Source organism: Diplodia seriata, assembly GCF_021436955.1.
Source record: "Diplodia seriata strain FDS-637 chromosome Unknown scaffold_1, whole genome shotgun sequence".
In the NCBI taxonomy this organism is placed as follows: Eukaryota; Fungi; Ascomycota; class Dothideomycetes; order Botryosphaeriales; family Botryosphaeriaceae; genus Diplodia; species Diplodia seriata.
Genome location: NW_027117308.1, coordinates 3,390,208 through 3,412,947, shown reverse-complemented (window position 1 = coordinate 3,412,947; position 22,740 = coordinate 3,390,208). Strand labels below are relative to the sequence as shown.

At 57.2% G+C, this 22,740-nt stretch overlaps 9 protein-coding genes across 9 annotated transcripts; 4 read left to right on the top strand and 5 right to left on the bottom strand.

Annotated features, from left to right (window-relative positions):
- Positions 1–356: 356 nt before the first annotated feature.
- SLS55_000988 (uncharacterized protein) lies at positions 357–2,155 on the bottom strand (the record flags this gene model as incomplete). Its single annotated transcript, XM_066772492.1, has 4 exons — positions 357–503; positions 964–1,747; positions 1,821–1,894; positions 2,075–2,155. The coding sequence occupies 4 exons, from the start codon at positions 2,153–2,155 to the stop codon at positions 357–359; spliced, it is 1,086 nt and encodes a 361-aa protein (XP_066637771.1).
- A 285-nt stretch (positions 2,156–2,440) lies between these two features.
- SLS55_000987 (uncharacterized protein) lies at positions 2,441–3,480 on the bottom strand (the record flags this gene model as incomplete). Its single annotated transcript, XM_066772491.1, has 2 exons — positions 2,441–2,711; positions 2,762–3,480. 2 exons carry the CDS (start codon positions 3,478–3,480, stop codon positions 2,441–2,443), a joined length of 990 nt encoding a protein of 329 aa, XP_066637770.1.
- A 328-nt stretch (positions 3,481–3,808) lies between these two features.
- On the bottom strand, positions 3,809–4,249 carry SLS55_000986 (uncharacterized protein; the record flags this gene model as incomplete). Its single annotated transcript, XM_066772490.1, has 1 exon — positions 3,809–4,249. The coding sequence occupies one exon, from the start codon at positions 4,247–4,249 to the stop codon at positions 3,809–3,811; it is 441 nt and encodes a 146-aa protein (XP_066637769.1).
- Positions 4,250–4,772: 523 nt separating this feature from the next.
- On the top strand, positions 4,773–6,488 carry SLS55_000985 (uncharacterized protein; the record flags this gene model as incomplete). The annotated part of the gene is made up of 6 exons (XM_066772489.1): positions 4,773–4,956; positions 5,195–5,246; positions 5,300–5,388; positions 5,442–5,805; positions 5,889–6,092; positions 6,377–6,488. 6 exons carry the CDS (start codon positions 4,773–4,775, stop codon positions 6,486–6,488), a joined length of 1,005 nt encoding a protein of 334 aa, XP_066637768.1.
- Positions 6,489–6,842: 354 nt separating this feature from the next.
- Positions 6,843–8,065, bottom strand: QA3 (Quinate dehydrogenase; the record flags this gene model as incomplete). The annotated part of the gene is made up of 3 exons (XM_066772488.1): positions 6,843–7,007; positions 7,158–7,801; positions 7,873–8,065. 3 exons carry the CDS (start codon positions 8,063–8,065, stop codon positions 6,843–6,845), a joined length of 1,002 nt encoding a protein of 333 aa, XP_066637767.1.
- A 710-nt stretch (positions 8,066–8,775) lies between these two features.
- On the top strand, positions 8,776–10,819 carry SLS55_000983 (uncharacterized protein; the record flags this gene model as incomplete). Its single annotated transcript, XM_066772487.1, has 4 exons — positions 8,776–9,597; positions 9,820–9,879; positions 9,939–10,295; positions 10,418–10,819. 4 exons carry the CDS (start codon positions 8,776–8,778, stop codon positions 10,817–10,819), a joined length of 1,641 nt encoding a protein of 546 aa, XP_066637766.1.
- Positions 10,820–14,704: 3,885 nt separating this feature from the next.
- SLS55_000982 (uncharacterized protein) lies at positions 14,705–15,775 on the top strand (the record flags this gene model as incomplete). Its single annotated transcript, XM_066772486.1, has 1 exon — positions 14,705–15,775. The coding sequence occupies one exon, from the start codon at positions 14,705–14,707 to the stop codon at positions 15,773–15,775; it is 1,071 nt and encodes a 356-aa protein (XP_066637765.1).
- Positions 15,776–16,526: 751 nt separating this feature from the next.
- SLS55_000981 (uncharacterized protein) lies at positions 16,527–19,024 on the bottom strand (the record flags this gene model as incomplete). The annotated part of the gene is made up of 3 exons (XM_066772485.1): positions 16,527–16,878; positions 17,698–18,959; positions 19,010–19,024. 3 exons carry the CDS (start codon positions 19,022–19,024, stop codon positions 16,527–16,529), a joined length of 1,629 nt encoding a protein of 542 aa, XP_066637764.1.
- Positions 19,025–19,774: 750 nt separating this feature from the next.
- SLS55_000980 (uncharacterized protein) lies at positions 19,775–22,386 on the top strand (the record flags this gene model as incomplete). The annotated part of the gene is made up of 2 exons (XM_066772484.1): positions 19,775–19,823; positions 19,901–22,386. 2 exons carry the CDS (start codon positions 19,775–19,777, stop codon positions 22,384–22,386), a joined length of 2,535 nt encoding a protein of 844 aa, XP_066637763.1.
- Between the last annotated feature and the right edge of the window lie 354 nt (positions 22,387–22,740).

Here is a 22,740-nt window from a genome sequence, read left to right as displayed (position 1 = left end):
ATCAAGGGTATTGCTGGGCGCATCGAAGGGGACCTGGTTGATGAGGGAGGCATAGGAAAAATGGTTTCAGAACAGCTTGGTTTCGACTCCGCACTTCCATTCACAATCTGGCTTGATCGGACACCTCGCGCACCAATATGGTATTTGCGGCTGGCTGAAGGAAACCATTCGACCGAACCGACCCCAGTGCACTGGCTGTTGCTACTGGAAGAACTTCATGTGGATAAAAAATGGCAGAGCACTTTCAGGAGAGTTGGATTGTGCAAAGCCAGAGTGGACTCCATATCGGGAACGGAAGAGCTCGTCACAATAACATGAGCAGACTAGAGGCTTGCCGAGAAGGCGAAACAACCGTCTCACTCTCTCGCATCCATCTCTTTCAGCCTCAAAATCAGCCTGTGTCCCTTCGGATGCGCCAAGAAGTGGTCCTCCTGCTCGATCCCTTCATCATCCACAATCTCGGTTTCGAAATTGGCATACAACGCCGCAATAACATGCTTGATCTCTGTTTACGCATGTCAGTCAATCAACAATCCCTTCGAGTCGGCAGCACTCACGGTACAAAGCCAAATGGCTACCCACACACACCCTCCCACCCGACCCAAACGCCCAAAACCACCTCCCCATCTCCCTCGCCCTAGCCCCCTTCTCTCCCTCCTCCTCCCTCTCCCCCGCACCACCAGCCCCCTGATCCTCCAACCACCTCCCCGGCCTCCAGTCCCCCGCGTCCGGAAACACCTCCTCGTTCCTGTGCACGCACCACGGGCTCGCCGCCACCCACACGCCCCCCGGTATGCCCGCGTAGCACCCCGCCGTCCCGGGCGGCCCGAGCGCGACTCCTCCGCCCGGAACGGCGGGCGTGACGCGCCACTGCGGGCCCGGCGCGCCGGCGTGGAGGCGGAGGGTTTCGGTGACGCAGGCGTGGAGGAGGGGGAGCGAGGTGAGGGCGTGGGGGGAGGGTACTGTGAAGGCCGCGGAGGCGGAGTTGGTCGCGATGATGCCCTGGATCTCGTGGCGGAGGGCGTGTTGGATTGATGGTTGTCGCGAGAGGTGCCAGCACAGGTAGGTTAGCGTCACCGTCGACGTCTCGTAGCCGGCGACGACGTGGTCCATGCATTCGCTTGCGAGGGCGAGGCGGGTTGCCTCAGCGGCGGCGGGGGTGGCATCGGTGAGGGTGGCTTGGGTGGTGAGGGCGGCGGAGAGGTGGGCGTAGACGGTGGGGTGGTGGGAGGGTGGTGGTGGCGGTGCTGCTTCCAGAGGTTCCGTTGCGGACATTGCGGAGATGCGTGCGGCGGCTTTGTCGCACATGGCCATCACGAACGCTTCGATCTCGAGCGTGGCGGCGACGAATCGGTCGGGGATGAGCTTGATGCCGATTTTGCGGAGCAGCCCGACGAGGCCGGGGAACTGCAGCCAGAAGTCCGGACCGCGGCGGCTGAAGTAGAGGTCGTGGAAGCGGCGGCGCTCGGCTTCGTCGGTCGTGAAGTCGGTGCTGGAGGGGAGGCCGAAGATGTAGCCCGTGACGATGTCCATGGACGTGCCGCCGAAGAGGGAGTAAACGTCCACATCCTTGGATCCTGCGATGGCGGAGCGGAGCACGGGTATGAAACGCTCGTTGAGGATGGTCTGAGTTATGTTTTTCAGAGCCGGGGATGATAGAAGGGTGGAGTTGGAGTAGATGTTTGAGACCATGCGTTTCCGAACCGAGTGGGAGTGGTGATCCTTCATGGAGACCATGTTGGACATGCTGCAAGCAGTTTGTAATGTGTCACGCAGTGTGGAGTATCTTGGCATGGTATCGTTCTGGGGGTTTCACTTACCCGAAGTTGGCGAATACGTTGGCATACCAGTCTGGCTTCTCAAAGCCACCAAGATACACAGTCTGGAGGCCCCCCTTTACACAATTGATGCTGATGTGTGAAGGACCAACAAGCACGACCGCTCCTTGCTTTTGATGAGCTTCATAAAGCGTTTTCAGTTCCTTGTGGTGATAACGCTGCCAATTCATCCATAATGAGCAGAAGCGTATGGTGGGGTGCACTGCGGGGATTCTGGAAAGAGGCGAAAAACACACAGGATAAATGATGAAGTGGTAGAAAAGCAAGCACCCGAGAACACCCAGCGCAAAGGCGCCTAAAGGTTCGGTGAAGAGCATGTTTGGGAATGTTGTTGAGCAGAGACTGGAGTATAGTGGAGAAGTGTCCGTTTGCTTATCTACCAGATCAATGATGCGTGACCCCGCTTTGGCCTGCAGCTGTACAATCCTTGCAACACCAAATCGCAGGCGTTCAATTGGATAATCTTTCGGAATCAGAACGGATACGGCCACAACAGCATTATAAGAAGGAAGTAACCACCCAGGAAAAAAAAGTAAAACATCAGCATTACCATACCTATAACTCCTCCACGGGATCCAGTAACTACGGGGTTTGGTGCAAAATCAGTCAACATCCGGAACCGGCAGACCGTTCCAAAGCTTCATTTTCCTCCCTTGGGCCTCCATGGCCTCCATGGCTTTCTTTTCCCGCAACCCCTTCGCCTCGTCTTCGCTGACGAGGACGAAATCGTAAGTCATGAGCTTGCCGCCTTCCTTCACGCCGTACGTCTTGGCCTGTTGGGCAGACACGGTGCCCAAATCGACGAGAAGCGTTTCCTTGACGCCGAACACAGCATCCGACGTCTCGTACGGGTCGTTCCGGAGATACAGCGCACTTTGAATGTCAGCCATATGGCGGCGAAAGTGGTGAGTGGGTGCACATACGTGATCAGATTATCAAAGCCCTCCTTTGCAAACATAAAATGCATATGACTCGGGCGATATGGATGCCTGGCCAGCTGCTTCAACAACTTGCCGACGGGCCCGTCGTGCGGGATGGGATACGGCACGGGCACGATGGCCTTGAACCAGAAGACGCCGTCGCCGTCGCTCTGCAGCACGGCGCGGCCGTCGGGCTCGTTCCGGCTCGCGTACTGCACGTCGTAGAAGCCCTTGGAGTCGGTTTCCCACACGTCGATCTTGACGGCGGGGATGGGGTTGCCGGACGTGTCCTTGACGGTGCAGAGGACCAGGCAGGGCTCGCCGTCCGGATCGTGCGAGATGGTGGAGCCGTTGGTTTCGGGATGGGCGTCGTGGGTGTGGAAGGGGCCGAGGACGGTGCCTTCGGTGCTGGCGGCGGGCTTGGGGTGGTCGATGCTGTCGACGAGGAGGGAGAGGCCGATGATGTCGGAGAGGAGGATGAATTCCTGCCGCACGTCGCTGCAGATCTGGCCGACTTCGGTCAGGAACTGGATGCCCGTCATCCACTCGTCGGTGCTCAGCCGCGTTTCGCGCGCAAAGTCGTGGGCGTGCACGACGAGGCGCTCGAGGATGTATTTCAGGCGCGGGTTGGGGCAGCGCGAGTTGATCAGGTGCACATTGTCGGTGATGTTGTCGATGGTGAGGTCTTTCAATGGGGGAATGTCGACCTGAGATGGATCCATTTTGCAAGTTGGTGATGTGAATTGAAGCTACAGTGGTTGGGCTGGGCTGCGTACTAATAGGACTGTTTTTACTCGACCCCGCCATCCTCGGGCCCCGCATTGAACACCGTCGGAGCTGGCGGTCGGGAGCTCTTAATGTGGGACTGTCTTAATTCCGAAGCTGCTCGGACTGGATGCATCATGACCAATTGCTGATGAATCCAGCTGCCCGTCTCTTGTGTCGCTGGGAGGGAGAGGAGAACAGACGATGACGAACGCCCCGCACTTGGCCGCCCCGCCGGAAGCTTTCCGCCATCCGTCAAAGTCGTGGCCCTTGCCGTCCATGCAGTCAAACCTTCAGATGCTTCGCCACAAACTCAATCGCCGCCGTGTACCCAAACGTGCCCAGCCCGCAGATGACCGCCTCCGCCTTGTCGCTCAGATAGCTGTGCTGCCGGAACGGCTCGCGCTTGTGGACGTTTGTGATGTGCACCTCGACAAAGGGGATGCCCACGCCGAGCAGTGCATCGCGCAGCGCCACGCTGGTGTGTGTGAAGGCTCCCGGGTTGATGACGACGGCGTCGACCTTGCCGCGCGCCTCGTGGATGCGGTCGATGATGGCCCCCTCCCAGTTCGACTGGTAGTCCTCGACCTCGATGCCCAGCGTCGAGCCCTGCTGTTTTGCCTGGTCGACGACCATGGAGAGTGTTGTCGAGCCGTAGATGTGCGGTTCGCGCGTGCCGAGGAGGTTGAGGTTGGCCCCGTTGATGAGGAGGATGCGTTTGGCCATGGTGGATACTATCGTTCGACAATGGGGAGGATTGAGTTGAGTTAGAACAAGAATTGGGACCTGCTTCGAATGTTACGTCCTTTTGCAATGGGATTAAAGCTGGAGCTCTGGTTGATGATGCACGACTCGAGTGCCGACAGGCACAGCCGGCTAAACGCTCTTCCCCGCTGCAGATCAACCTCCTCGGCTCAAGAGACGCTCATCCCAACGGAACCACGTCGAAAATGGACATGTCCACGATTAGTTGGAGAGGAGAACTCGATGGAAAGGACGCCGAGTCGATAACTCGAGCCGAGTGCCGTCAGGCTTCGGCCGAAGGTGGATGCAGGCAGAACAAGTAGACGGGGAATGCGGGAGGGAAATGTGGGGGGATTGTCGGCGAAACCAGCCCGGCTTCCAACGGCCCATGGAGCTGGATGACTGTCTCCCTTGTCTCCTCCAGATAACACTTGCCTGCTCGTGTCTTCCCCGTCATCCAAACCACCTCAACTGTCATCCCACCACCCCCATAGCAGCTGCAATCATGGCCGCCGATCTGAGCTCACAGGAGCTGGACGAGATCTACTCGTTCGCCGTCCAGCTTGGCAAAGATGCCGGCAAGATGCTGCTCGATGCCGCCATGCTACGCTGCAAGGGCGGGACTGTGCCCGAGGCTGCCCACGTGGAGAAGATGAACGCCGTTGATCTGGTTACCCAAACCGACGAAGGTAAGGACATTGTTGCCGGCCTAAGCCAAGCTGCACATCGAGTCGGGAATAGCACGTGGGGCTTTGTCCCTCTTCGGAAGAGCGTTTCACCTCCATTGCCGTGCCTGTCATTGGTCCATGTGCAGCTCTGTGCTTTCCGCATATGAAGCACAGTAAACCTGCATGGCCACGTGCATGCATCAGTCTCGATGACCATGCTGCCGCCACAATGCTCTTTGTCACTAAGCAGTGCTTGCAGATGTCGAGACCTTTGTTAAGAATACCATCACCAAGAAATTCCCCGCGCACAAGTTAGTAGACTCATTCCCACTGTCACCTCAACACTTACCGACACCATCCCCAGGTTCATCGGCGAGGAAACTTACTCCAAAGGCTCCTCAAAAGATTACCTCGTCAACTCCGAACCAACATGGATCGTCGACCCTCTCGATGGTAACCCCTACCCAACTCACAGCATCCGTTCGTACCACTTACCCTACGCACAGGCACGGTAAACTACATCCACCTCTTCCCCATGTTCTGCGTCTCCATCGCCTTTGTCCACAAACACGTCCCGACTATCGGCGTCATCTACGCCCCCTTCCTCAACCAGCTCTTCACCGCCTGCCGTGGCCGCGGCGCCTGGCTCAATGACACGCAGCAGCTGCCGCTCATCCGCAACCCTATTGCACCAATGCCACCCAAGGCTCCTTCGGGCTGTGTTTTCAGCTGCGAGTGGGGCAAGGACCGGAGGGATACGCCCGACGGGAATATGCATCGAAAGATTGAGAGTTTTGTGAATATGGCGGCCGAGGTTGGGGGAAGGGGCGGGAAGGGTGGGATGGTGCATGGGGTGAGGAGTCTGGGAAGGTAAGTGAAGTCTTTGGAAGAGGGGGAGGAAAGAAGATCAGCGGATGATCAAAGACCCTGTCACTAACACAAACAAACCATAGTGCCACGCTTGATCTCGCCTACACGGCCATGGGCTCCTTCGACATATGGTGGGAAGGTGGATGTTGGGAATGGGATGTCGCCGCCGGCATTTGCATTCTGCAAGAAGCCGGAGGACTCGTCACGACCGCCAACCCGCCCGACGACCCAACAACCGCGCCTATCGAGGACGTCAGGCTCGGCTCGAGGCTGTATCTCGCAATCCGGTAAGTTTCCTCTCTCATTGGTTCCCATGTCTTATCCAAAGACTGTTTCCGGTTATCTCGTGGTCAAGCGGCTTGGAGTCTACGACAGCAAGGGTGGTGCGTGCTGGGCGCTACCCGAGTGTAAAGGTTTATCCGTTACGGACTGCCTTGCTTGGTCCTTGGGTTGTCTTGGACGGGCCACGTGCGGCGTTCCAGGCGCCCAGCCCCCCTGCTGGAAAAACTGTCTACAAGAGTGCGGAAAGGTCGCCGCGAGACACAAATTGCTGACACGTTGGATCTTCTAGTCCTGCCGGGCCTTCCGAGAACGGCGAAAGCGGTAGAGAGGGTCAGGAGCGCACTGTCAGAGAGGTTTGGCGTAGGGTGAGGCATCTGGACTACACTAGACCCGGTGCGTGAGGAAGTGGCAAACCAACACTTCCGTAGCACGACATAGAGTGAAGTACCATCTCTATTCAAACAAACGCTATTTATCCTAAACAAGAATATCGTCATCATCGTCATGCTGCCTGCAACACATCCCCAGGCTGCCTCTTCGCCAGTGACTGGACGAGAGCGCCACTATCCGCCCCTTTTCCTCGAGCGGCCGCTCAGCCGCAGCGGTGACAAAGTCCCGACGAGTCCAGGTCATACAGCCCAAAACCGCCGGATCTAATGCCCAGACCGGTCTCGGCTGACGCCTGCTTTGCCGCATTGCGCCCCTACCCGACTCCACAAACACCCACTAACGCCGAGTTTCTCCACCCTGCTAACCTAGTGGGCCTGACCATTGGCGCCGTTGGTGCCATTTGATGAGTGGCCATTGGTCGTCGGATGGCCGTTGGCCAACTTGTTCGCCTCGGCCAGCTTGGCGGCGATGACCGCCTTGACCTGCTCCACTGGCAGCTCGGACACCTCCTTGCCGGTCCAGTACTTATCCTGTGCAGAAAGGGAAAGTCAGCCGTCTGTGTGGCGTCTGGGGGAAAAGTGCAGATCCGGGGAAAGAAGATGCTCGGAGATAAGGGATTTATCTTCGTCACACCAATGCTGGGATGCTGGTGGTGGAGAAGAAGAAGAAGAACAACATACCTGCTCCAACCCCTGATAAATCATAGCCTCCGTCCCCAGGATGACCTCCCACCCGCTCTTCTCCGCAATCTCGGCGATCTCGGTCCACGGCGACGGGTGGTAGCACATCTCGAGCAGCGCGCCCTTGTGCTCCTTGGCCAGCATCGTCTCCAGCACCCCGCGCGCCTCGACCTCCTTCTCCGTCTTGGGCGGGAAGTTGGGCACGCATGCGACCACAGCGCCGGGCCCGTCCAGCGCCCGCGCCTGCTCGACCGTCTTGACGTGCACCAGCCCGTCGCCGAAGCCGCGCGCGACGCACTCGTCGACGACGGCCTGCACCTCGGCGTCGTCGCGGTTGACGATGTAGATGGCCGTCGCCTTCATCCACTTGCGCAGCGCGTACACGGCGCTGCGCGCGGCCCCGCCGCCGCCGACGATCAGCGCCGGCCGGTTGTGGAACGAGGCGTCGGCGTCGCGGATGTTCTGGTAGAAGGCGTCGCGGATGCCGACGACGTCGGTGTTGGTGCCCGTGAAGACGCGCGCGCCCGTCGTGGGATCCGTGCGGATGAAGAGCGTGTTGCACGCCCCCACCTCGCGTCCTTCTTCGGTGATGGCGTCGAGGTGCTTGAGGATGGCGACTTTGTGTGGCATGGTTACGGAGGCGCCTGGGGAGCACGGGTTTCGTTAGTTGTTGTTGGTCTTTTCCTTTCTCTGCTCCCCGTTGGACTGGGCTTACCGTAGAACCGCGGGTCTTTTATCCGCTCGAGGAAGTCTTGCATGTCTGTGGAATCGAGGTACAACTGCTCCCAGTTCAGGCCAATGCCGTCGTACACGGTCTGGTGCAGCAATGGGGACATGGAGTGTGCAATCGGGTGACCGAAGAGGTAGCCGAAGCGCTCGCGGCCGGGAGAGGGGGTGGTGACGGTCATTGTGGCTGGCGGATGGTGATTAGAGAAGTGTATGACGGCTGGTGTTGGTGGGGAAGGTGTTTGGCAAAAGCGTTGTTGGAAACTTGGGATAGAGCGGATTGAAATCTATAGAGTAAGTGGAAGAGAAAAGAGCCGGAACGTCGACGACACAGCAGACAGTTTTACGCGACTAGGCTTTCCCCACACTTGCAACTAACTGTCGTGTAGGTATTTCGGCTTACGCTGGGATCTCCAATCCGAGAGGGACGGATGGCAGTTCGAGGCAGAGAGTGGCGTCGGCGCGGCTGGTGCGTGGGGAATGCGTAAAGATTCATCCATCGGCACTTGCCACCAGAACCGACGTCGTCCGAGCGCCAAACGACAGGGGCGCCAGTTGAGACGAGCGCGATTGGTCCTGCAGCCACCCCATGGAAGTGTTCTCTTCCCCACATCCCAGTGCCCCGGGTAGCCCGTCTGTCCCCAGATCCGGGGGTGCGTCCCTGTACTTCACCACGCATCTCGCCCACGCCGCCCACACACCGATAAATAGGCCCTCCTCCACCTCTCCCCTGCCCCATCTTCATCTCCATCCTCCACACCATCTCCCATCCTCTCCTCTCCATCTCTCGCGCCCTTGCCAGCCGCGACTGAAGAGTTTTCTCCGACTTCGGTCTGGTCAACACTTCGCCTCCCTTCGTCTCTCTCCGGCGCAGGCCAACCCTCCGCCCATCATGGGTGTCCTCTCGCTCGTCGAGGACCGGCCCACGCCCAAGGCTGTCTACAACTGGCGCGTCTACGCGTGTGCCTGCATCGCGTCCTTCGCCTCCTGCACCATTGGCTACGACAGCGCCTTCATCGGCACCACCCTGTCGCTGCCCTCCTTCGTCGACGAGTTCAAATTCGAGGACATGAGCAAGGACCACCTCGCTCTGGTAAAGGCGAACATCGTCTCCGTCTACCAGGCCGGCGCCTTCTTCGGCTCCCTCTTCGCCTACATCAGCAGCTACTTCTTCGGCCGTCGCATCTCCCTGCAGCTCTTCTCGCTGATCTTCATCGTTGGTGCCGGTATGATGTTGGGCGCCAATGGCGACCGCGGTCTCGGCCTCATCATCGGCGGCCGTGTTCTGGCCGGCGTCGGCGTCGGCGGTGCTTCCAACATGACTCCCATCTACATCTCCGAGCTCGCCCCGCCTGCTGTCCGTGGCCGTCTTGTCGGTATCTACGAGGCTGGCTGGCAGATTGGTGGTCTTGTCGGTTTCTGGATTAACTATGGACTGAGCGAGACCATGGCCCCGAGCCACACCCAATGGCTCATCCCCTTCGCTGTCCAGCTGATCCCCGCCGGTTTGTTGCTCTTCGGAAGTGTCTGGATTCGCGAATCTCCTCGCTGGCTGTTCCAGAAGGGCAGGCGTGAGGAAGCTATGAAGAACCTGTGCTGGATCAGGAACCTCCCCGCGGATGACCTGTACATGGTCGAGGAGGTCGCATACATCGATGCCCAGCTTGAGGAAACCCGTTCCTCCATCGGACTAGGTTTCTGGAAGCCCTTCCAAGTAAGCCTTACTTTTCCTTTTCCTTGTTTGCTTAAGGTTTCCCGGCGCCGTGGGTGCTCGGGGACCGGCCCCACCTCGGCTTCCCTTTTTGGTTAGCGTTGCCGGTGGTGAAGGTTTGGGCAACCCCAAGCACTCCCGACCACCGCACTCCATACTAGCCCGCCGGAAGAGTTGTTGTTCTATGGTTTGATGTGCTGCGGATCTTTCTGACATAATTTGCAGGCTGTAGGTCGCTCCAGGAAGGTGCAATGGCGCTTCTTCCTCGGTGGTATGCTCTTCATGGTATGTCCAGCTCCCAAACATCCTCCCTTTCAATGAACAATGCGTTAACATTCCCAAAGTGGCAAAATTCTAGCGGGATCAATGCGATCAATTACTACTCTCCAACGGTATTCAAGTCGATCGGATTGAATGGCACGAATGCGGCCTTCCTCACTACCGGAATTTTCGGTGTTGTGAAGACCACCGTCACTTTTATCTGGCTTTTCTTCCTCGTCGAACAGCTCGGCCGTCGTAAGCTTCTGATGATCGGTGCTATTGGCGGCTCCGGCTGCATGTGGTTCATCGGCGCCTATATCAAGATCGCCGGTGTCAACTCAAGCAGCGCCACTGCGAACTCGGGCAAGGGGCTCAGCGGCGGTGGAATTGCTGCCATCTTCTTCTTTTACCTGTGGACTGCGTTCTACACTCCTTCTTGGGTAAGTCTCCGCCCCCTCAGGCTGTTATTTTCCCAAAACGCCACCTCCTCCAAAACACCGTCTTTTCATGCCACCATCCCCCATGACCCTTTATGCTCTTTTCAATGCTAACAAGCATGCAGAATGGTGTCCCTTGGATCTACAACAGCGAGATGTTCGATGGGAATACGCGTTCTCTGGGTCAGGCGTCGGCCGCGGCCAACAACTGGTTTTGGAATTTCATCATCAGCCGCTTCACGCCGCAGATGTTCCTCACGATGGAGTACGGCGTCTACCTCTTCTTCGCTTCCCTCATGCTCCTCTCCGCCGTCTTCGTCTACTTCCTTCTGCCCGAAACAAAGGGTGTGCCGTTGGAGGCCATGGACCGCCTGTTCGAGATCAAGCCTACCAGCAAGGCCCACCCCACCATCATAAAGGAACTCAGAGAGCAGGAGGAAAGCTTCAGGAACGACGCTGTTGGAGCTGGCCTTACCACCGAGAAGACGAAGCAGGAGTTCCTTGAGAAGGTTGACAGCAACGTCTGAAGGGGTAGGGGTCGGCGATGGACTGGAAAGAGACGGAGAGTTGTCCTCACGGACGAAACGACTTTAATTGTTTGATTACGATTGTACATGCTTTTTCTTTATCACGTTAAAGCTATCATGTCTGAGATACCTCAATCCACAAGTAGTGTGGCAACGAAGATTCAATTTACGACAGTGTAAAATGCTGGAATCATTTGATGTGAAACCAAGCTCTTCTACTACCCTGTGCTTCTTGCTTTTCCAAAACTTATTTTTGCTTCTGCATGTATGTTGAACTGGTGCCTTGCGTTGGAAATCGGGCGATCCTGCAACAATAATATCCATTTCGCCACCTCGACCAATGACAACCACAACAACTCGTCTGCCGACTTCCGCACCGCCCGTCACCTCCTTCTTTCAAAGATTCGCGCTTACAATTTCCAATACAAAGTGACCGAAACCTTCGAAAACATTGGTCTTTGGGGAGTTGAAGATCTTGACCGGATGAACATTTTCACTTAAGAATTGCCCAACTATATCCGGACATGCTCTCCAGCTCCCCATGCATATCATGGCTTCAGTGCGCTTTTTTTTCTTTCACAATATGAGTTTGACCAATCTTGGTTGACGTTCGTCACGTCGTCCTCAGGGTCCGCCCGCCCCTTCCTGATTCAACCGCGCCGCCGCTTCCTCCTCCACCTCCGCCGCCACGACCTCTGCTCTCCTCCCTACCACACCCATCAGCAGTCCGCTCACCCAATCCAAACGTGCAAATGCTGCCATGCAATCGTACTCCTCCTCGCTTCCACTACCGCCGTCGCGCGCCGCTTCCGCGCTCGCGTCCTTCATGCCTCCTAAGGCAGCCGCTGCCCCTCTCCTGGAAAAGCCGACTACCAAGACACCAAAGCCGCTTGGATGACAGTTCCGCACGTAACCTTCCTCTTCGCGGCCGCATCACCCGCAACTCGTGCCGCGCCTCAGTGCTGAGAGTTGTTGGCGGGACTCCGGTGCTGAACCTCGCGGGGGTTTTCACACCAGAGTTTTCGATTGTTGAAGAGGAGAGGGACAATGTTGTCCGTAATAGAGATGAAGAGTAGAACGGGCAATGAGTGGCTGGAGAAGGAGACTGAGCATGAACAAGATAGCAGGTAGCATGGATTTTAGAAGGCGTGCGGACAGTTGGATAGGTTGAAGAACCAGTGGAATGTTGTCGGTAGTAGGTACAGCAGCATCAGTAACAGGGTATCACGCCATACGAGAGATTTCGGGAAAGAGACAGAAGCCAAGGGTCTTCAAGGGTTCTGGTTATAAAGCTTCACCTCTCTTCAAGCCTCACTCTTCTTCATCCAATTCACTCTCCGCAGAAGAACGCACAAGACACGAAGCGGGCCAAGCGAAGGCAATCCGGCAGCGAGACCTCACGCCGTAGCGGTCGACACCGTTTACGAAGCAAACCAGCACCCCAAAGAAATCTTCCGAAAAGAAGAATCCCAGATTGGCACGTGGTACGTACGGGATAGTCCCTTCCAAGCATACCAAATTGGTTCCGCCTCGTCCTCGTTCTTTCTCTTTTTCCTTCATCCAATCCTCCGAGACAGCCGCCCTACCTCCCGGCTATCGATTTCGAATACAAAGGCTTAACGAACAAGCAATTTTCAGAAAGTCATCATGTCTATTCCCAGAGATAGCGCCGTGCTCAAAACAATACTGACCTTGGCTCGATTGCAGAGTGTCAAGCCTCGCATTTGTGTCCAGATATCCGCTTCGATTGCCAATGCTGGAAGATCGTAGCGTTCTACGCAAGGTAAAGAAAGATCATGGACAATTCCAAGCATCAGCTGCGAGCTAGTACTGTTCTCCACCATCAACTACAACTTCGCCAGATCTTTATTAACATGCACCACACCCCCCGTCCTCAGCGCCTTCCGCACAGCCTCGGCCACCCTCACAGCCGCCAACCCGTCCGCCCCACTACAAACCGGACTCGCCTCCCCTCTAACCACCTTCACCAGATGCTCCACCTGCAGCTCAAACGGAATCTTGCTTCTCTCCTCCTCCGACAACAACCCTGCCAACGCAAGCGTATCCTGCACCATCTCGCTCTGCCACGACTTCTCCGTCCCCTTTGCATACGACCACCTCTTCAAATCCGGCACGCTCAGCGTCGCCTCGGTCCCGAAGATGCGATAGATATCCGCGCCCGTCGGCGGGAAGAGCGGATTCTCGCCCGTGCCCAGCTCGAAGGCGTGCGGGCTCGCGACGGCGTCGCTCAGCACAAAGGTCCCGACGACGCCGCTCGCGAAGCGCAGCAGGATGGCGCCGCCCTCCTCGGCGTCGTGGCCGCGGCGCTTGGCCGCCTCGAACGCCGCGACGCTGGCGATGGGCCCTAGCAGGTGGTGCAGCACGTCGATGTCGTGGATGAGGTTGATGAGGACGGGCCCGCCGCTGTCGGCGCTGCGGCGCCACGCGGCGGGCGCGTCGTAGTAGGCGGCCGGCTTGTACAGCGTCCAGAGGCCCGAGACGGCGGTGATGGAGCCGAGGGAGCCGGTGGAGAGGATGCGTTTGGTGGCCGTCACGAAGGGGTTGAAGCGGCGGTGGTGGCCGGTGAGGAGGTGGAGGTTGCGCGAGGCGGCGTGGTCGACCAGGGCTTGGCCGCTTGCGATGTCGACGGAGATGGGCTTCTCGCAGAGGACGTGGATGCCGTTTGATAGGAGTTCGGTTGATACGGAGACGTGTGTGTGGTTGGGGGTGCAGACGATGGCGGCGTCTGGTTTGTTGGGGGAAGAGAGCATGGCTTGGACTGAGGGGTACAGAGGGGTTTGTAGAGCAGCTGCTACTTGTTTGGCAGCCGGGCTGGGGTCGACGATGCATACCAAGGTGGCATTGGGGTCTTGGATGACGGCCTTTGCATGTCTGGGTCCAATCAACCCTGTGCCTATGACTGCGAGCTTGACTGGCGGAGGTGGCGCCATGAGAACGAATGGGGTCAGAAGCAGTATTAGCACAATCACGAGTTGAATGGTCGACGAGAGTGTAGTGAGTCAAAGCACGCACTTGAACACATCACTCGGCAAAGGGGTTCCACAGAGCCAATCCCCGCCCTCGGATTTAACTTGACCAAAACTTCCCCAGATTTTCGGGGCCGAGCGTGCGGGGCTGCCCATTGCAAATATCGTTAACCCCACAGATGGCGCGTGGCTTCCGCACATGGCGGAATATGGACAGATGTGCATAAGGGTGAAGGATCGAGGGCGTGGCAAGGGTGCCGCGGCATGACGTTTGCCGGGGTGGCGGTCCGGATAAGGTTTCATCCCCTGCACACTGCCTTCTGCAACACCCGCCTGAGGGGCTAGGCACACCAGCTCCTTGGCTTCGTTTGCCTGTTGAATACATATTCAGAAGGGCGTTATGCAATGTCAATTTGAATATCGATCTGGTATGATGGACTTCATGTCGTTCAGCGACTTTTGTAGTGGTTGTTCCCCGCAACTATTTGATGCAGCCGTCCACAGGCTCACCAACGCGGCCCAGCTTGCGATCCCTGACTGCTTAGGACTTGAGCCGTAGCTGACCGGACCCTTCTTCCGAGTGGATGATGCTATCTCCCATCGCCTATCTTAAGTCGCGGACATGCACAGCTCGATCCCCTGCCACCACTATCCCCTCACTTTCTCCCATTCCCATCTCTTCCATCCCAAATATTGATACCCACTTTGCGTTTTGCCCTATTACCCGAATCGTCCATCATCAAGCCTTGCCACGCAAAGTATTGGCCGGTCCATCAAATCTCGGCCGTACCTCAAAACAGTACGTAGTGACGCCCACCCCATCCATACCCACTAGACATCCGCTTACCTCTCTCGGCCATCAGCCCCCCGGATCCCCACACCAAAGGCCACACCCACCATGCCTTGCCGCAAAGCCATCTCCACCATGTCCCTCGGGCGAGCCTGGGTGCACGAGATGCCCGCCAAGCTCGACCAAGCCGCACTCCACGGCTTCCGGGGCATCGAGCTCTTCCACGAAGACCTCGAATACATGGCGCGGGAACTGCCGGGCGGCGCGACGCCCGAGAACCAACTTGCGGCGGCGTCCGCGATCCACGAGCTCTGCGCGGCGCGCGGCATCGAGGTGCTGTGCCTGCAGCCGTTCATGCACTACGAGGGGCTGCGCGACCGCATCGAGCACGCGATGCGCATCGAGAAGATGCGGCTGTGGCTCGCGCTGGCCAAGGCGCTGCGCACGACCGTCGTCGCCATCCCGTCGACGTTCCTGCCGCGCGACCAGGTCTCGGGCGACGTCGACCTCATCGTCGCCGACCTGCGCGAGGTCGCCGACATGGGCGCGCGCGAGACGCCCCCCGTGTCGTTCGCGTACGAGGCCCTGGCGTGGGGCACCCACGTCGACACGTGGGAGAAGAGCTGGGACATCGTGCGCCGCGTCGACAGGCCCAACTTTGGCCTGTGTCTGGACAGCTTCAACATCGCGGGCCGCATCTACGCGGATCCGGCCGCCGCCACGGGCACCACCGAGGACGCCGAGCAGGCGGTGAAGGCGTCGGTTGCGCGGCTGTTGAGAGATGTGGACCCGAAGAAGGTCGTTTATGTGCAGGTGGTCGACGCGGAGAGGCTGGACAAGCCGCTGTTGCCGGGGCATGAGTTTTACAATGCCGAGCAGCCGGCGCGCATGAGCTGGAGTCGCAATTGCCGCCTGTTCTACCGCGAGGAGGCACATGGAGCGTATCTACCTGTACGGGAAATCTGCGATGCCATTTTCAACGGGTTGGGGATCCAAGGTTGGGTCAGCATGGAGTTGTTCAACCGCTGCATGGCTGATGAGCACCCTGATACACCTGCAAGGCTGGCCAAGCGGGCGGCTGAATCTTGGACGAGATTGGTGGAGGATTTGAACCTGGTGGATGGTGATCTGATTCAGTCCCAAGAGGTGGAGCTTGAACAGGAGCGGGCGAATTTGTAACAAACAATAAAAAGGAAAAGGAAACAAATGGGAAGGGAGTTCATAACGGCCGATACATGTACATACTATCGAGAATAATACCACCTTCAACGCACAATCTTGAAATCCCACACTCAAAGGTCATGCGGAATGCTCCGGACGTTTCAATTTGATAGTGTCCAACCATGGCTGCCTCGATTGTGCTGACGGTGTAGGTTCCTGGAGAAGGCGGGCCGCCCATATCCGGTCTCCACTATTTTCCGCACCCCAGATTCGAGTCCGGTAAAGACCTTTTCCGGCCAATCGGATCGTGCGTAATCAACTGCCGGATGTCGGCTACTGCGTCTGGAGCCGAGACTGATGTGGACTTGGGAGTAACCGATCTAGAAAAGGAAAACTTGAGCAACCGCTCGGAACACATCCGGAGGCGTGATTTCTAGAAGCAATGAAAAGCATGTCGCACTCTTCGAAAAAAACTGTTTCCAAACAATATCCCCTTTTGTGGTTAATGAAGTGCATATATACTGTAATAGCTACAAAATAGCTCCGGACTGTCTTGCAAAACATGATGCTCGAAATATTGCAGACTATGGCCTGAATTATATCGGGCGCGACGGGAAGATTGCTCTTCACCTTGTAAGTGTTTGATCGACCCCAGACGCAACGATTCGTAGAACCTCATGTGAAGCTCGGGGGTATCTTGGTCGCGCTGCTGGTCGACAGCTTTGGTTGTGATCACCTCAATTCAAAATCCAAGGTTCTTCCTCCAATGTTACCCTGCGTCAAAGTCGCGTCCCTCCATTCCTTGTGTCTGTCCTCCACCTGGTTGACCAGGAATTGGAGTGGCCGCGACGCTGTGTTGCAAGTAGGCATTGAACATGGGATCAAACTGGCCGTAATCGCTGCTCAATACGTCGCTGAGATTCATGTCCGGGGCAAACCCCAGATTTTGCATGAATTGAGGTTGGCTGTCTAGTCGTTCCGGTCCTTCGAGTGTGGCCAACTCGTCGAAAAGTGCATCCAAATCGTTGGATCCTGCTGAAGGGTAGCGCTCAAGGGATGGCCCGTCGTAAATGGCCGAGTTGGGCGTTTGACTGCTGATGCTTGGATTTTTGACGGTAGGTCTTTGATCGGTTGGCTCTTTGTTGGCCGAAGTAATCGGTGTTGCAAGAGCTTGAGAGAAAGAAAGACGGTGCGTAGGTTGTTCCACCGCTTGATTGGTGGCTGTGCTCATTTGTTGTGTCAAATTACCAAATGGTTGCTGGAAGTTTGGATTGCCGGTTGCCTCATGCATGCTCTTGTTCATGTTAAATGGAGGCGGACTGAAAGCTGCCGGGGCCGATGGAGGATATTGAGAAATTGGAGAAGGGTAAGCGGGTGATCTGGAAGTGATTCCGCCTGCTGGATTTGAGGATGATGTTTGACCCAGCATGAAACTATCCATGATACCGGAATGAGGCGTACGACCCAGAGGCGAAGCATCTTTTGTGGTTTCTCGTTTTCTCCACAGATCCCGGTAACATGTAAGTAGGGTGGTCCACCTTGTTCTGGTGTCTGGTGTTAGAGCCTCGAATGCACCACTACGACCTGCCAAAGCAATGAGTGGACTGAATATCGGCAGAAGTGCTGGAGTGCCGAAGGCGTCCGCAAACCTGAGGAACGACTCAGCAACCATTTCAGGAGGCACGACACTTGGAACTGCAAATGCCATTGTTGTCCAGAGGTATATGAGCCGCAAACTAAACAGTGTCGGTGTCGGTGCTGGCGGGAGTTGACTGGATTGTACTGATTTGAACGTGGGAGGTAGGCTGGTTATCCACTGTTGTAGATGCATCGAGACTGAGTGGCCATCAAGGACCCCTACTGATACATCATTTACAATGCTGAGGAGCCTGATGATATGATTGAAGGTGCTGATAGTGTGGACAGGGCTCCTGTTGTACTGAGCCGGATTTGAGGAACTGGGTTTGAAGTCGGGACAGCCAACCCAAGGGTGCCACTCTTCGAGCCCATCCTCTGCGATCAAGCCGACACGATCGACGTGGTCGCGTCTCATAAACGGCTCTCTCCCGAGATGAGCAGACACAATGGTGTCCAGAGCGAAACAAGCCAGGAAAACATGTTTCCCTCTTGGGCTCTGATCCTCATTGCCATGGAAGCGTCCTTGAGGTTGGAAGGCGTTGTGCAAGCCAAGGACGAAGGCCAAACGAGCGGCATAGCCGATGAGGAACCAGGCAGCACGCGACATGTTGGCTCCTATGTTGACCAAGGCAAGTAGCAGCAGAGCTTTAACGTGGCCAAGCTCGTGTGATCCTTGCTCGCTAGGGATCAAACTTCGGGCTATGTTGTAGATATCCCCGGGTAGCAGCTTCGCCCCGTCCTCACTCTGTTGAGCTGATGAAGGATTGGCAGCGTTTTCTTGGACGGAAGCAACGGCTAGAATGCTCCAGAGTTCTGCATGTTCTCCAGATCCAGGGCTATTTGCAGACATATCAAGGCCATCCTCGGGATACGAGTATGAAATCTTGAGAACATCGTGTTTCTCGGCAATAGGAAACCAGCAGTGCGTGTAGGCGAAGTAGACATCGAACAGTCGCCACAGGTTTGATGGAACTTTGAGCTTGGGACGGAGTGGAACAGGTGGTCTGTTCACCGGAGCAAGAGGCTGGTTTGCGGAAAGAGCTGCGGGGCTTTGTGCGGGCTCAAGTCTTCGATGAACCGAGCTTTCCGAGCCGCCGGCTACAGAGGGCCGGCGGTGAGGCAGTGCACCTGCTGAGGATGGCCCAACTGGCGTGGCGGCGATGACAGATGCCCCATCCGCGTCGTCCAATGCATCGTCGTCGGGTGAGGTTGGAGAGGCTGGTTTCTCGCCGAATGCAACCGGGTCCGCGCCGGACAGAACTCGATCTATGTCGCGGCAGAAGGCGCTTTTCCTCCATTTCCGATGAAGCTTGTAGGAACCATCCTGATCCTTCCCAGACAGCAGGGCACGGCCCTCGGGTTGGACCAGCAGGTTCAGCAACGCATCCTCGCTTGCCGGCACGTTGGCAAAGGTCCAAGCCAGGGCCAGCTCCAGTGTCCGTATGTATCCCGGCTGGATCCCACGCTTCTTGGGGTTGGCAGTATAGGTGCAATCGCGGTTGGAGGAGGCACAGGTGAAGCAGCTGGGCTGGATGCCGTCGCACTTTTCGCGGGCAGTACGGCACTGGTCGCAGGCTCGTGAGACGCGCTGGCGCTTTGCGGGTGCGGGATTACCATGTTGTTGGGCATCGGCGGTCGACTGCGAGGCGGCTGCAGGATTGGGAACTTTTCGTTTCGCCTTCTCTCCTCCCTCTGTGCCGGCCATTGCGGCGCGTCGGTCCCATCCAGTCCAGCGGGCGGAGTCAAGGTCGTCGGGTGGGTTCGCTCGGGAGGGAGCGCGGGCAGCGCAGCATGCTGGGCGGGGTCAGCAGATATGACGGACGGGCAATTGGAGCGTGACGCACCACGGGTTCAAGGCGGCGACGGCATGGCGAGCTGGCGCTTTGCAGACGGTTGACAGGCCGGGCTGGGTGTTGGTCGGGGCGCGCGGGCGGCGCTGCTCTCCACAGCCGGAAGCTGGGGATTAGGCCGCGGATAAGGCCGACGGGAAGAGCTCTTACCCAGCCAGCCAAATCTGGGGAAACCCAGCCGTCGCTCGCCTTGCACCTGCGCCTGCTCCCCTCCACCGCTGTCACCCTCCGCCGCCCACTGCCGCGTCCGTGCTGCCCTCCAGCCACTATCTCGCCCTTCCGCTGCCGTCGACCGCTGCTCTCTCCTCTCCGCCGTGTCCGCCCGCGTACTCCTCCAGATGGCCCCATAGCCCAATTCTTCGCCGTCCTCGACCCTCGCCTGGACCGGGAATACCTGCGCTTCTCCCTCGCCGACCGCCAGCGATGATGGCCTATGCAACAGCAGGCGTCAAGCGCCCATACTCGCACATGGCCGCCGACGGCCCAATTGCCGCCGCGCCCAGACAGTATTACTCTCCGTCCTTTGCCGATGCCCAGCGAGACCATGCCTACTCTTTTGACCGTTACGAGTCGCCCAAGTCGCGCCCAGGAAGCGCCCCGCCGACGCCTGTCTCTGCCCAGTCACTGGTTGCAGCCCCACGCTGTTTCTCTCCAGACGCCTCAATCGTGCTGATTGGTGTCCGTGGCACCGGCAAGTCCACACTGGCCGTCATTGCCTCGGCCGGTTTCCAGCGACGGGTTGTCGATACCGAGCATGCCTTCCAGGAAGTCACCGGCCAATGTAGCTCTAGTTACAGGAAGATACACGGCGCTGCCGCCCATAACCAGCGTCAACTGGACGTTCTCAGGACTGTGCTCACCAAATACGACAAGGACTGCATCTTGGTTTGTGGCACGAACTCGATAGAGCGCGGTGCCCAGCTTCTACTGCAAGAGTATAGCAAGACGCATCCCGTCATCCATATTGTGCGCGATTCCAGGAGCATCAGGGACTACCTCAAAGTGTGGGATGAGCCCAAAGTCGAGAGTCTTTTGCGTGCTTCGAGCTCCATCTTTCGCGCCTGTTCCAACTACGAGTTCTACAATTACACCGAGAAGCAACAAGTCATTCATCCCGACACCGAACACACCCTGGACGACGTTTCTTCCCGTTCTTCCCCGAGTGGTACCCGCTCTTCCCAGGAACCACTATCGGGACAAAGATGGCCAGCCTCGTTCCTCACCTTGAAAAGAGCCGAGAGGCATTTCTTAAAATTCGTCACCCTCATCATGGCCCGAGGAACTCTCCGCTCTCTTGAATCAGCCTACCCTCTTTCACACGTACCCACCACAGCTCGTTCGTACACATATGCCGTATCTGTACCTCTTCCGGCCATTCTATCGGGATCTCTGGACATGGAAGAGCTGGAAGTAGGCGCCGATGCTTTTGAGATCAAGATTACGGACCACGACAGCCTGGCCCACCCCGCCGGTCCAGCGCGCCTCGACCAAATCAGCCAGGCTTTCTCAACTGTCCGGAGAACCACAGTCGTGCCCATCATCTACCATGTGATGAGAACAAGCAGTCGGACCAACGCAGAACTACCCGAGGAAGAATACTTTGAGCTTGTTCGTCACGGCCTGCGGTTTGCCCCCGAATTAACAACTGTGGACCTTGAGGCGGATGAACACTTGATCACCCAGACAATACAAGCAAAAGGTGCAACGAAGATCATAGGAGACTTTCACAAAGATTTGCCTGCAGGGTGGAATGACACACAATGGGTCGAAATGTACGAAAAGGGTAGAAGACTTGGATGCGACCTCATCCGCTTCACCCGTCCTGCTGGACGTTCTGAGGATGCATTTGCCGTTCATCGGATGAGAAGCAGAGTAGAGTCCTTAGATGGCCCGCACATTCCGCTTCTTGCCTTCAATGTCGGTGACCGCGGCCGCACCTCTGCGTGCTTCAACAAGACCCTGACTTCCGTCACACACCCAGCCCTCCAAGAATTCGCCCGGGAAAGACGAATCGATGCACCCCACTATCCTGTCATCACCGCAGCAGAGGCAACACGAGCACTTTACGCGTCTTTCGTCTTCGACCCGTTGAGAATCTACGTCATAGGAGCAAAGGTCAATTACAGTTTGTCGCCAGCAATGCACACGGCCGGATACAAAGCTTTGGGTTTGCCGCACACTTATGGCATCCACCAGACCTCGTCATTGAACAACGCGCACTCGATACTCTCAGATCCCAACTTTGGCGGTTCTTCAGTTGGGCAACCGTACAAGATCGAAATCATAGCGCTCACTCACTCTCTCAGTCGACATGCACGCGCAATAGGGGCCGTCAATACGTTGATACCTGTTCGAAATCTAAATCCTGACGGCAGCATTCCCGAAGACATCGACCTGTGTCGCGAACGAAGTCAGATTGGGCCGGTGAAGGCGCTGTATGGGGAGAACACGGACTGGATTGGGATCAGAGCGTGCATCAGACGGGGTCTGTCTCCAGCCAATGCGGTGGGTCCGCGAACGACGGCTCTCGTTGTGGGCGCAGGAGGAATGGCGCGAGCAACGGTTTACGCGCTCCTGCAGCTTGGGGTGCGAAACATCTTCATCCACAACCGGACGTTGGCGAATGCGGAGAAGCTCGTCGCGCATTTCAAACGCGTGCTTTCTGGCAGCGGCACGGGGTCTCCGCCTCTTTTATCGGCGCGCGAGAATGCACCGCCAACTCACTTTACCATCATCAAATCACGCGAGGATGTGTGGCCCGAGTCGTATCGGCAGCCGACTATCATGGTGTCGTGCATTCCCACGAACTCAGTCGGTGACAGCCCTGCGCCCGATTTCACGCTACCTTTGCAGTGGTTCAGGAGTCCGACTGGAGGAGTTGTGGTGGAACTGGCGTATCGGAATCTCGATTCGCCGCTACTACGACAGATCAGGGCCGAGAGCCACCGGGGATGGGTGGCAATGGATGGGCTTGACCTTCTCCCCGAGCAGGGGTTTGCGCAGTTTGAACTGTTCACAGGAAGACGGGCGCCTCGGCGAACGATGAGGATAGAGGTGCTCAAGTCCTACAGGGACGAGAATGGGGAGACGGACCCAACGGTGCAGGCCAGACTGGAAGCGATCAACGACTGGGAACCATGAAGAGGGCAATGTAGCGTGTTTGTTTTTGTTCGATATACCTGCAATATACCTAACGGCAATGGATGACTTTCAAGTTTGCGCTTCGACCAGCCCCGCGTTACATACAGCCTTATGGAACGAGCCTGGGAATGAAGTTCGCACCGTGACGCTGCTTGTCCGGATGTCTACTCCACGTATCAGTGCGCCGCATGATTCCTTGCAACGTTTTTGATTTCTACCTTCCGATCGCTTCCGCAATCGTCCCTTCCTTCGTCATCTCCACGGGTGAGCATGCATTGACTCTACTTCCATCAGACCAGGGCAGTGCCAAAAGCCAATCGAACCCCAGCATGGGACCATACTGCGTACCTTCCA